This window comes from Haliotis rufescens, unplaced genomic scaffold, assembly GCF_023055435.1.
Source record: "Haliotis rufescens isolate VD_foot unplaced genomic scaffold, xgHalRufe1.0.p SCAF_8, whole genome shotgun sequence".
Lineage (NCBI taxonomy): Eukaryota > Metazoa > Mollusca > Gastropoda > Lepetellida > Haliotidae > Haliotis > Haliotis rufescens.
Genome location: NW_025964372.1, coordinates 15,215,457 through 15,229,292, shown reverse-complemented (window position 1 = coordinate 15,229,292; position 13,836 = coordinate 15,215,457). Strand labels below are relative to the sequence as shown.

The 13,836-nt window shown below is 41.6% G+C and overlaps 1 protein-coding gene across 1 annotated transcript in view; it reads right to left on the bottom strand.

Moving 5' to 3' along the window:
- Nucleotides 1–50: 50 nt before the first annotated feature.
- Nucleotides 51–13,836, bottom strand: part of LOC124149076 — a 33,873-nt gene continuing 20,087 nt past the window's right edge. The window contains exons 3-11 of the mRNA XM_046520448.2: nt 9,018–9,283; nt 8,718–8,845; nt 5,341–5,421; nt 4,204–4,237; nt 3,626–3,696; nt 3,071–3,156; nt 2,412–2,514; nt 2,032–2,107; nt 51–1,232 (exon numbers count right to left, since the gene is read on the bottom strand). Of these exons, the coding sequence (XP_046376404.2) occupies nt 1,072–1,232; nt 2,032–2,107; nt 2,412–2,514; nt 3,071–3,156; nt 3,626–3,696; nt 4,204–4,237; nt 5,341–5,421; nt 8,718–8,845; nt 9,018–9,283 (1,006 nt within the window). The 3' untranslated portion in view covers nt 51–1,071. The remainder of the gene's footprint in view (nt 1,233–2,031; nt 2,108–2,411; nt 2,515–3,070; nt 3,157–3,625; nt 3,697–4,203; nt 4,238–5,340; nt 5,422–8,717; nt 8,846–9,017; nt 9,284–13,836) is intronic.

Sequence of the window (13,836 nt, the reverse complement as noted above, 5' to 3'; positions counted from 1 at the left end):
TATATTGAGAAGTTTATCTGTATATACCACCAATCTAAAAAAAATAATCATATGTTGAAAATATTTATTTGAATATAATTTGTGTTCAGCAAAATAAGCACAACAAAAATTGCTCGTCAAGTCATGTAGAGGTGTAATGTACATGCAAAATTTGCACACAAATATAGGTAAAATATATACACTTCACCTTAATACAGTAATACATTCATGGCAGGTTGACTGATCCGTCGCTTAGTCAGTCAAACAGGCCAGTGACGTTACATCATGAAATCATTTATGTATGCTTAACAAATAAGTGAATGTTTGCATGTACACTAGACTATATATGTGGATTACAGGTAACAACACGTATATCCAAAAGTCCTTCAAACAATGACATCTATTAGTCATCTTACCGTATTAATCGATCGGTTATCATTGTGTATATATATAATGGCACATAACAGAGCTAGGTTCATCTTCCTGGGGCAAGGGCGTTAACTGGACTTTTATAGTCAGTTAACTCCCTTGCCTCAGGAAGATGATCTAGGTTAGGCGTATTTCACGACGCTGGTCCTAACAGTGAAATATTCTGGTTAGAGGTGTCACTCACACACAAGCTCTTTTTGTAACAATTTGCACATCATATAGACCACCAACGACACCAATGGCTATTGGTCAGTTGTTAAATCCTATGAAATTATTTCCCTCCTATAATTCTACGCAAGCTGGTAAGTTGGAAAATATATGTGATCAGTGTGAGTAAATCCATTTAGTCACTGAAACACATCGATGAGATCATCACAAATCAACTTTCCTATACAGTGAAACCCTGATAGTCTGGACCCTGTACGTTGAGGAAGTCAACCTCACGGAGAACTACCACTGTGAACGTCTATACATTATATATGGGACATCAGAAAGTACCCATTATACGTGTATCCTGATATTGGTTAATCTGGACGATGTACGATGGACGACCGGGTACTGTCCTGATTAACAGGGGTTCAGTGTATCTCATTAAGGCCCCTCTCATATCATTTCGTGAAAGTAGTTCCGGTACTAGACAACGTTGGAGTGGGACGAGCCACGTCAACTGTCCGAGTCCGCATCTTCAGCTAGTTCTGACCACGTCCGCTGTCTGTCCAGATCGCCCTGACACAGCTGACCTAGTTTAATGACGACCTCATCATTGGAACTCCTCCACAGGAGGAAACGCCGATATACGAAATACTGGTTCAGGGCCCGACGACCTGGAATAGAACAAACGTTTTATTGGCAGGGCCTAAACCATAAGCATAAGTGGGACATTAATGGAATCGTGGTATATCCTTCATATATACGCCAGATCCTATAGAACGACGTGTTGTCCTCGAATTGTAAGAAGCGAGAGATTCATGCCAGAATTGACGCCATGTCTATACAAAGTGGAATGACGCCATTTACTGAACCCTTTTATGCCAGAATTGAAGCCATGTCTTTACTCTAGGAATGACTGATGCCACTTACTGCAACCCTTCATGCCAGAATTGAAGCCATGTCTTTACTCGAGGAATGACTGATGCCACTTACTGCAACCCTTCATGCCAGAATTGACGCCATGTCTTTACTCGAGGAATGACTGATGCCACTTACTGCAACCCTTCATGCCAGAATTGACGCCATGTCTTTACTCGAGGAATGACTGATGCCACTTACTGCAACCCTTCATGCCAGAATTGACGCCATGTCTTTACTCGAGGAATGACTGATGCCACTTACTGCAAGCCTTCATGCCAGAATTGACGCCATGTCTATACATAGTGGAATGACTGATGCCACTTACTGCAACCCTTCATGCCAGAATTGACGCCATGTCTATACTGAAGGAATGACTGACGCCATTTACTGCAACCCTATGAATTTAGCATCCTCTTCAAAACAGACAATGTTGCATGTGAAAAGATGAGCGGAACATTTTTATCAGTACCGTCGGCATGTACAAAGAATAATTATTCTTGTCTCGTGCTTTCTGGAACGAGTTTATTGTTTTAGAACTCATCCCTAACCAACCTTCTGCCATGTGTTCAGACGGGGAGTCCACTCGCACGATGTTTGGGTGTACAGCTTTTCTTATAACCGCCAACACCTGGAAACAAAGAACATGGAGCCATATACACCATGTTTCGCTTTCTGACTGATCACCATAAATATTCAAGAACGTCTCTCAATTGTGACAATGTTAACTGTTGGCTTGGATTTTGTATCGAGATTAGATATTCTTTCAGCTTCAACTGAAAAACCGGATATATGTTTTTATATAAGACTTGTTTATAAGTAAAATACAACGTAATCTTGGTGGCAAGCAATTTCTTTTCTTCCGAGGTCTGAAGCATACTTATTTTTTTCAAGAATGTTGAAGAATATCAAATGGTTGGTCACTAAAACCCTACCTCTCTCCCTTGCTTGTCTCCTTCTAAGAAACACCCCATGACATTGATGGCTGCCTCCTCTGGCCTCAGTTTGCTGATCATGTGCCCGAGCTTGGACCAGAACCTGTATAAAGTATCAGCATATTCATATGGTATACCATACATGACATCAGCGCATTCATTCAAAATCATAATGCCCAGAACCTGTATAAAGTATCAGCATATTCATATGGTATACCATACATGACATCAGTGCATTCATTCAAAATCATAATGTCCAGGACCATAGAGTGAAAAGTATCCAGTTTTCGTGTCATAGCCATGCTTCCCCGAGATTACGGGTCAAAATATGTCCCTACACCTTTGCCTGTAGTAAAAACCGACTGCTTGGATTGGGTAGCCTTGTGTGGCTGGTGTGTGACTCCGCGATGCTATCCCCTGCTATGATATTTACACGGAGTGTTCACACCTCCTTTCTCACTGGCACGTGCGTGTCATCGTAACCAGATGGCGTGGGACGTTGCTCATAATATCAATCACTGGATTGTCTTGAGCAGACTCGGTTATTTCCAGGCCGCCGACAAGGAGCTGCGGTATTGCTGAGTGTGGCGTTTAACAAGAAACAAACGAACATCAGTGTAATAATGTCTCTGATTGGCACATACTGGAACGATACTTACTCAATGACGGGTGCATAGTCAGCCCGCTGCAGTTTCTGGGGCGTCATTACGTAGTTCTTCAGCAGGTAACAGAACCCAGTTCCGCCCTGCAACAGAACACAACCTTAACACAAATTGAACCCACCAGACCACATCGTTAACAGTGCCAGAACACAACGTTAACACAACCAGAACATAATGTCAACCCCATCAGAACACAACGTTAACACGACCAGAACATAATGTCAACCCCATCAGAACACAACGTTAACACGACCAGAACATAATGTCAACCCCATCAGAACACAACGTTAACACGACCAGAACATAATGTCAACCCCATCAGAACACAACGTTAACACGACCAGAACATAATGTCAACCCCATCAGAACACAACGTTAACACGACCAGAACATAATGTCAACCCCATCAGAACACAACGTTAACACGACCAGAACATAATGTCAACCCCATCAGAACACAACGTTAACACGACCAGAACATAATGTCAACCCCAACCCGTCGTCACCCTTTTAACATTCTTAGAAGAATCTAAAATACCAGTTAAGTCTTACCCCACATAGCAGTAAACACGAATGCATCTTGCATCCCTTGTGGTAATGATCAAGTCGACTTTGTACTGCATCTGAAAAATATATCATTTAATATGTATTCTAAAGTTTCCGTTCTATGACAAGAATTCTCACCATCGTTATTATGCTATTGTTAAAATATCTTCTTTTCACGTGTATACACATATAAACTGCTTGGCAAAATGAAGAATACAACCATGTTTCATGGTGTCTAAAAATAAACAAACAAGATTTTTTTATTAGATGAATATATAAAATTTGGATTGGGGTATCATAGTTGTGTTTTGGACCTTACGTTTGCAGTTTTCTGAGCCTGTTTTCAGCCTAGTAACGTTTTGACAACGTTTGTAATGTTTTGGTCAAATCTAGTGTACACCTTCTTTTGTCCAGCAGTGTACACCTTTTGCTTTAACTGAAAATATTTAAACAGTTACAAAATGCATCGTCTACAAATTTGTTTATTATCAAGGCTTTCTTTAAAGCACTTCTTTGTCAAATGTTCCGACCACGAGAGATCTAGAACAAAGATATGTATCCTCAATACTTGAACATGTACTTACTTAAGATATCTTCGAAAGACCATGTCTCGAAGTCCTGCAAACAAACGTACAAATGAAATATAGAACGCTTTCTGTTATGTTTCCGTACGCTTATATAAATCGCTTTTGCTGTCATTGATATGTAAGAAGGTTACACCAATCACAGACTATATTATTATCCATTCTTGTGGTTTCGATCCACTTTAAGTAATACCCAGCAATATAACATGGAGAGACACCAGAAATATATGTTTCACACACAAAACCATTATTGGGAATAGAACACGGGCCTTGGTGTGATGTGGAAACACATAAACCACTAGACTACCCCAACGCCACACCAGGTACTCCTTAGTTTTAAAACTTTCGGGGGGCACGGGTGGCCCAGTCGTCTAAGGCGCCGCGATTCGCTGTGCAGAGTGGCGTCCCTTGGGCACGCCAGACACCTATGATTGTGGGTTCGAATCCCGGTTCGCCCCGATTATGTTTCTAGGTTTGTCTGCACCATACCCGTGCTCGTGGGTTTCACCGAAGTGGTAAACGTCTGAGACCTGCATCACTTCGTGATTTCCTCCCACATTAAGCTGACATGCCGCGATATAACTGGAATATTGTTAAAAGCGACGTTAAAACCAACTCACTCACTCACTCACTCACTTTAAAACTTTCACATTGTCACTATAAACATCTACTCTGAATCTTAATCAACCTTCACCTTGCCTTTGGCTGAGTTGTTAAATAATATTCTTCTCAGCCATTCATTATTGTACAATTAAAAACATCTGTTACATGTTAAAGTGGCGGTATGGTAGCCTAGTGGTCAAAGCGTTGGCTCGTCCCGCCGAAAACTGAGGTTCGCTTCCCAGTGAAATCTCTGGAGTCTCCCTGCCATGATGTGCCTTAGATATTGCTAAAAGCCGCGTAAAACCTACTCACTCACTCAACCCACTAATCAGTTGTCACTCACACCCACACTCACTCACTCACTCCATAACAGATCATCACTCGCAGACTTAAACTATGTTAATTCCATTTCAATGTCAATGTGTTACTGCCATGGATTTCCAAATATAAGATTAATGGTGAGTTGGATTGGATTCTCTGAAGGTTATAAAGGTAAGTATTCCGAATTATGCCAATATTGGATATTGTACTCACGTAAACAATAAATATGACATTTTTATCCTTCTTGATCGCCTTCTTCATAGAATGACATCGGGGCAGGCGCGATGACACCAGCTGTGGGAAAACAGAAGCAGAACACAATCAGCTGCGTATTCCAACCCATTGTATAGATGTCGTAGCCGGACAGAGTAAACTAGAGGTCGACGTGTGAACGTCACATTTTGTCAAGTTAAATACCATACTGATGCGGAAGTTAGCACTTTTACCGACATCTTCCTGAGGCAAGGGAGTTAACTGACCATACAAATCCAGTTTCCACCCTTGCCGAAACAGGCTGGAATTATGTGGTTATATTTTGGCTGGACTAACGAGTCTATGCGTAGTCCAATCAAAATCGCGTAACGATATCGACATCCGGTTCGTGCTGTATCTGCAAAGCATGTGTACCAACAACTCGGCCTCAACAGATATTTTACAAATCTTTTCATATTTTTAATCAAGGTGCACACGTGATTTGATGCACTTGGCGAAGTAAGACTCGTTGTATCACAATACAGATCTTGATTATCGATCAGATTGTCTTGACTAGGCGCTGCCATTTTATTTGAAGCAAATGTAAGTGATATGAGAGGTGGAATCTGATTGGTAGTTTGATAGAAGGGACATAACTTAACATAATAGCAACTGGTGACGCTACGATCGTGCCAAGAAATTCCAGCCTAGTTCGGCAAGGGTGGAAACTGGACGTTTACAGTCAGTAAACTCCCTTGCCTCGGGAAGATGTTTAACCGAGGGAGAACAAAATGCACCGAATCCGAATAAAGAACGCAAGGACCCTTCAACTCTTTCCGTCAAATAAATGTTTCCCTTTATTTAGAAATATAAACGACAACCTCTTTCCATAGTCAAAAGAAATTTCTGCTAAAAACCTGGTACGATTCCGACTACATCATAACCATGTGATTGTGAATCACTACCAAATAGAACCCGTGAAGATCCGGGGTAGAATAGGTCTTCAGCAACCATCGTTGCCGTAAGAGGCGACTAACGGGATCGGGTGGTCAGGCTCGCTGACTTGGTAGATGCATGTCATCGCATCCCACCTGCGTGGATCGATGCTCATGATGTCAACAGACCACCGTCATATAGCTGTAATATTGCTGAGTGCGGCGTCAAACAACAAACAAACAAACGCTATCTAGTAAGTGATGATAACAGGTGTTCGCGAAAAGGTAAGTTTCACCAATCTGGTAAACGTCTTAGACATGCATCCTTCGACGTGATATAAATATCTGTTCTGTGAGAAATACTGTTCAATGCGGCGTTAAATCAATCTCACTCACTCACTGAGTAACTTACTCACTCACTCACTCACTCACTCAGACGCCATCGATAAGAAACCCACGGTCCCTTCCACGTGCCATCCTTATGAAAACAAAAAGAATCAATGTAACTATAAAAGTAATGCTAAAACTCCCATGTTATCAAATTAATCACACCTAATCGGTACTGTTTCGTCAATACTTCTCGAACAGCCGATGTGTGACAGTCGTGAATATTTTACACAATCAGTATCTCTAGTTCGTGCCTAATCGACATCTCTTCCCAAACCTTCTTTCTAATACAGTTGTTTCATGTTACCATGACAACTATCAAGTTACCGATCTGAAACTCTCAAATATTCAAGAGATTGGTCGTTCCAACGTGCCCTAATCGGTTTAATCCCGCAGAAACAACTTTCATGTGACACGAAAGCCGGACCATTAAGCGATCGATAGGCGTCTTTCTAAACAAAACTCAATACAAAGATGAAGTGCCAATGTTTATTTTCGAAACTTTCCCTTGATGCTGATTCCCTACACAGGCGGTTTTAAAAAGGTACATCTGAACATTTTAAAAATTGAGATAATACATGTCTATAATCCTGTCAGCCATCCCTCTTCAAATTGACCACAGGTATTCGTTCCCAACCTGTCCACAGACTTAATTTAGAATAGGATGTTTATTCTCGCCATTGTACCTGCTAAAACTCTCCATACATGCCGACAACAGACCTTGTTCGTCTTTGGTAGAACATGCCCCTAATGATATACTGACACACATTCAAAACTCATTTTTGATTTTTTGTAATATTTGGCAAAATGGATATAAAAATAAAATAAAGTTTGTCTGTGTATTTAGGCATGGGTTGGTTGGTTTGTTATTTTACGCCGCACTCAGCAAATTTCAGCTATATGACGGCGGTCTGTGAATAATCGACAATCCAGTGATTGATATCATGAGCATCGATCCACGCAACTGGGATCGATGACATGCTTCAACCAAGTCAGCGAGCCTGACCACCCGATCCCGTTAGTCGCATTTTACGACGAGCATAGTCGTCTTTAGACAAGGGTAATAAAATAAAATAATATCGTTGTACGGGTTCAAATCTGATTCAGTGTGTTTCAATGAGCTCGAGAACACATGTTGTCATTTCGAGTTCCAATTTATTATGTTATGTTAAAATGCCTTGCCACAAGAAATGTACCGCCGTACAAGCTCTGCCAGATTTGAAGTTCGGGTAGTCCAGATGAGCTCCCATCAACTATCCAGGGAATCTACTTTTTTTTGTGAATGTGACACTTCTCACATCAAACTTGCCGAGAAGATAAAAAAGGTGAATATTGTGCCCCACACATGATACCACCTTAAGCCTCAACAATCCTAGCCTCAACAACATTTAAAAGCTTACCACAATCGCGACAGTATGGTAAACAAATAGAGTCACATGCGCTCGGATCCGACGTCTGTGAGCACTTTATACCTTCAGCGTTCTGTTGGTTTGTTGTTTAACGCCGCACTCACCAATATTTCAGCTATATGACGGCGGTTTGTAAATAATCGAGTCTGGACCAGACCATCCAGTGATTGACATCATGAACATCGATCCACGCAATTGGGATACGATGACATGCATCAACTAAGTCAGCGAGCAACCGATCCTGTTAGTTGCCTCTTACGACACGCATAGTCGCCTTTTACGGTCAGTATGGGTTGCTGAAGACCTGTTCTACCCCGGATCTTCACGGGTTATTGGTTTCGTAGTTGTAGAGGAGATGTATATGTCGACAACGTAACCGATAGCAACGAGACTGAAGGGCAACCGAACACACGACGGACAGGTGAGCTAAAAGATCAGGTTAGTGTTATATATTTCCATTCTCAGAGAATGATAAACTTAAATCCCAATTTAACAGAACGAGTAAAATGTCATCTCAAGCTAATCCTCATCCATGGCGAATGATGACAGAAGGTGAGAAATTGAATGCACGTGATAACACGTGAAACATGTATCTCAGACCGGTACTTGGTGAACGATGGCTTAATATGCGAATCTAAAATTGCTTTGTTAATCAGGTCCTACTTACGACTATCCTTGGGTTCATGAAGTTGTCGTGGCCGTAGGTGTGGACCCTCTCGTCGTGCTGCTCCTGATTCCAGCGCATCTTCTCAATCTCAGACACCACCCTACTGATGTCCTCCCTCGCCTGAACAGCTGCACAAAGACAACACAGACAATATAAGCTGCACAAAGGCAATACCACAGTGATAGAGACAATACAAGCTTCACAAAGGCAATACCACAGCGGTACAGACAATATAAGCTGCACAAAGATAATACCACAGTGATAGAGACAATACAAGCTTCACAAAGGCAATACCATTACCTTGTAATGACGTCATGCCAATGGCAGCATCAGCTTGTAATCTAGGAAGGTTGAAAGTCTGACCCGCGGGTTTCATCCACGGCCTCATGCGGCCAGTTCTAATTTCTTGGCGGGATTTCGACTCCTCGTCCCCTCGGTCATCAATCTCGCCGAGTCTCGAAATACTCTCGCCATATCTTGTAACAGTCTCGCTGAACTTTGACCCGATTGGCGGAAGTGGGGCTTGGGCGTTTGGTTTGGCGTGACGCGGCCTGGGAGATCTTTGACTACAAAAAGGAAAATACAATTCTCCAGAATTTTAATTCACGTGATCTGCAACATATACTGATGGCAACAAATAATGGAACAGACACAACAAAAATCTAAAAAGTCCAAAAACGCCGATAGTAGGTTTCATATATTAATCATGATGGTAGGGTAGAAGAATGGTTTCGAGGATCCGGGTTCGATTCCCCACAAGGGGAACCCCATTTCTAGTGTCGGTGTTTTCTGCAAAAACGGCCGAGAAAGTCCTACTCAGAACCAATGACACATCAAAGCGACAACAGAGAAGCATGAATATATCTATGTTAACAAGACCGCCTCCGTGGTCTAGTGGTAGACCGTCTGCCCAGAGAACCACTATCAAATAGTGATGATACAAGGTGTCCGCGAAAAGTTGAGCATATCTTGCCCCGCCATTAGCATCCGTCACAAACACATCCAAAGACAAGTCAACTGTACCCCTGAACAAAGACACTGGAATATTTGGTGAAGTCAAAATAGCGAATTGCATAATATATATTGAGCTGTGATGTCTGTTTAGTCGGGAGACACATTATAGCGTGGATACGCTATATATATACTATCGATATATATTAAGGGAACTAATGATCTGGATGTAGCTATCGCTGAGAAGTATATTTACAATACCGTGGCGTTGCAACTGATAGCAACATCTAATGCAATTTCATGCCATACATGAACAGCACGTGATGCGGCACATAATACATGTGCACACAGAATCACAATCACTGATGCAATTGAGCTAGGCACACGCCTGAAAATGCCTCCGAGGCGGTATCTCAATAAACAGGCAAAATGGCGAATTGTTGGTACAATAGAGTGTGGGACGTCAATACCCCAAGTTGCCCGAATGTGTGGCAAATAAAAAAAGTGTGATTTTTCGACAATGGGACAAGTACCGTCAGACGGTTGGGGATGCAATGGGCGTGGGTGGCCTGACAAAATACAACACCTACACAAAAGAGTCTCATGACATTAATTGCACTATATAATAGTTTCAAATCAATAGAGAATTTCGTACAATAACAAGAAAGAGATAATAAAACATATACCAAAATCAAATATCAAAAACCGACTCCATGCAGCCCTACTGAAAGCAAAGGGTTTGAACCTAACAGCTCACAATAGGCGGCAAAGATTGGTGTGGTTTAGGCAACACCAGGGACGCGTTACACCATGTTTACAGACGAATCAAGGTTTCGCCTCCGATTCGGAGATGGCAAAAAACCTTGTTGGCGACGTAGCGGCGAGGGCAACAATTCTTGATGCAAGGGCAACAATTCTTGATAATGATTTGTATGGGTGCGGTAGTGTCATCGTGTGTGGCGGTATCACACGTGACAGACGAACTAATCTGGTAATTGTGAATTGGCACTTGACGAACCAGCGATATGAGGTCAAACTTTTTGCGTCCTGTCGTCGTTCCATTCGTTCCATTAATTGTTATCGTCATTACACCTTCATTAGCATTTCATCAGTTCCCTTATTTTTTGTCGCTAGTGTATACATCAAACTGAGACATTTTCTTTGTTATTGGAGTAATAATTAACTGCTAGATAGATTTAATTTACAAAGTAATTTTTGAATGACTCAATCCTATTATGCAAGGACTGTCAATTGAACCGAGCCAAGTATCCTTTTAACGAATATGAAACGCGCTGCCATGAATTCATCGCTAACGACTATCAACGAGATTCTATTGAGCGTAAAAGCTCAATTGATCTTGAATATCGACTGACGACTTGGACTTGAACTTGAAAAGACAAACAAGTGATTAAAGTTACATGACAGGATCACTAAAAATCAATGACACGGGGTATTTCGCGAAAAGCGTAAGAGCGTCCTGTCCTACTGGTAGCACCTGCCAATTTTCATCAAAGAATTTTCAAAAAAGTAAGTGTTTGGTTGTTGCCATACGCCGCACCCAGCAACTCTCCTGCAATACAACGGTGGTCTGTAAACAATCGAGTCTGTACTAGACAATCCAGTGATCAGTATCCTGAGTAAAATTTTAATGATCCATCAATGACGCCATCAATATGTAGACTGGTTATTGGCTGTATATGCGTTGCCTCATATTTATCTTTATACAGCATTGCAAATACCAAGGCGACATATGTTATTAACCATGGTGTCTAATGTAAGAAAATAATTTTGGTCACCTCAAAATATCAAGGATCCGGAATCCAGACTTATTCAAAAGTGAATTATCAAATTATCTGAGTACATCTATTTTTCTCATTGACATTCGAGATATGTTCAAAATGTCTACAATTACCGTTAAGGGGGCACGGGTGGCCAAGTTGTATAAGGCACCGCAATTCGCTGAACAACCTATGATCGTGGGTTCGAATCCCGTTTCGCACCGATTGTTTCTAGGTTCGTTAGCACCATGCTCGTGGGTTTCACCAAAGTGGTAATGTTTGAGACCTGCATCATTTTCGTCCCTTATTAAGCTGAAACACCTTGATATAACTAGAATACTGTGTTAAACCAAACACTAATTACCGTTTAAGGCTTTCAAGGTGTGTCATATATCTGGCTTTTTTATGAAGTAGTTCTCTCTCGCCCAAAGCGACATCTAGCGCAACTTTACTCAGCCCTTCCTGTTGAAGCACCTCCCGCACCTGCGCAGGCATCATATAATCCGGGTCTTCAAAGTCAACTTCCGGGCTAGGAGTTGAGTAAGATGGCGACTCACTTGGACTCGGGTCTAACACACAAGAAGCCCTTTTCACAGGCATCGTAACCATGAATTGTAACGGGAAGGACGACAACTCATTCGCAACTGCAGTTGGTAAATCTCCGGTCGCCATGGTGACACACTTGTACCGTTAGTTCCAAAGTCAAAAGCAGAGAATACGCTCCATAAATCCTAAATATGTCCTGTCACTAGCAATCACCGAATTTGGTCTAGAAGAGCTCGGGAATCCATTTTTTAAGTCATCTTGGGTTGTGTACGTATATATTTACACGTTCCGGTCATAATTCATTAAATGACGTCACATCAATACACTCCTTTTGAACTTATCGGTATAAACACGTGCGGCATCTCTTTCCAGTTCTCCCCCAGTTAATCCCTATGCCGTCACGCACAACCGCACTGGGTCTTAGCTACGAATGTTTTTAAAGTCTTCATGTCAAGTCCATCCCAACATCGCTAATAAGTAACCAGCAAATGAGGGCTCGATCTCTGTATCGGCAACTGATCTGTAGTTCTCATTGAATTAATAATGATCATTACTTTACGCATCATTAAATGTTGATGCCCGCTTGCTTTTTCTTGGTAAATGCACGTTCTCTGTGCACTGAGTGGAACCGATCTCACTTTGTTGTTCACGTACATGGAAATGCCATTACGTACGTGACTTTAGCGCCATGTTGGAAGGAAATACTTGGAAAGGCATTGTGATGAACCCAATAACCTTGATATGCCTTATGATGAACAGTAGCCTTGATATGTCTTGTGATGAACAGTAGCCTTGATATGCCTTGTGATGAACACAGTAGCCTTGATATGCCTTGTGATGAACACAGTAGCCTTGATATGCCTTGTGATGAACACAGTAGCCTTGATATGCCTTGTGATGAAAGAAGTAACTTTGATGTGATCAATGCAAAAGCCTTGATATGCTTTGCTTTGTACCTTCACTGTTAAATCTTTTCACTTAATGTCTTTTAAATAAATCTTTGTAAAAATAGTAATCCTTTAAAAAAACACTGACGTCTTCTTATGAACTACATTTCTTGATTCCAGTTAGCTGATTTATTATTTTTAACTAGTTTGACAGACGAATCACTTTCGTCACATTCTGTCCACCGCTGATAAACAATCAGATTCAGGAGAACAATTGAGCAAACCAACTGACATACACGGAGTCTGTCAGTGCAGATGTCCAGTCTGAGTTGCTCTCCAGAGGTGTACAGAGAAAGCAACAAGAAGGACGATCCAGGCAGGCCACACTGGTATCCACTGTCGTTTAAACTACGCACATCCTCTTCCTCTGGTACAACGCAATCCTTAACAATCCTTTAAAATTGGTCCATGTTGTTAGTTGATATCAATGTTAGGTCACGGTCAGATATACGTACATTCAAACCTTATCCAAGCTGTAGTAATTCACAAGTCCTCCTTGAAATGATCTTGATATTCAACATCCACATACTTTAACATTTATCCGAGAGGGGGATATAGGTGTATATATAAGCAGTTCATATTCAACATCACATCCTTCAACATCTATTGGATAAGCTGTATATACAAGTAGTCCATATTCAACATCTCCAACCAGACAAATGTTCAGCATCAAGGTCCTCCAAGATCAAACTCTCCAAATAAAAAACACCGTGCAATCAAGCAACCTTCTCCGTGAAGTCAGATATGAATTTCACCAAACACCACCAGCTCCTACTCCGGGTTTAATCAGTTTATCCGTGCTCTCACCTGGATCAGCGCCCCAGTAACCGGGATCAGACGCACGCCGTTCCCACGGCCAACAGAGTGTCACTGACATCATGGTTACTGATCCTGCCT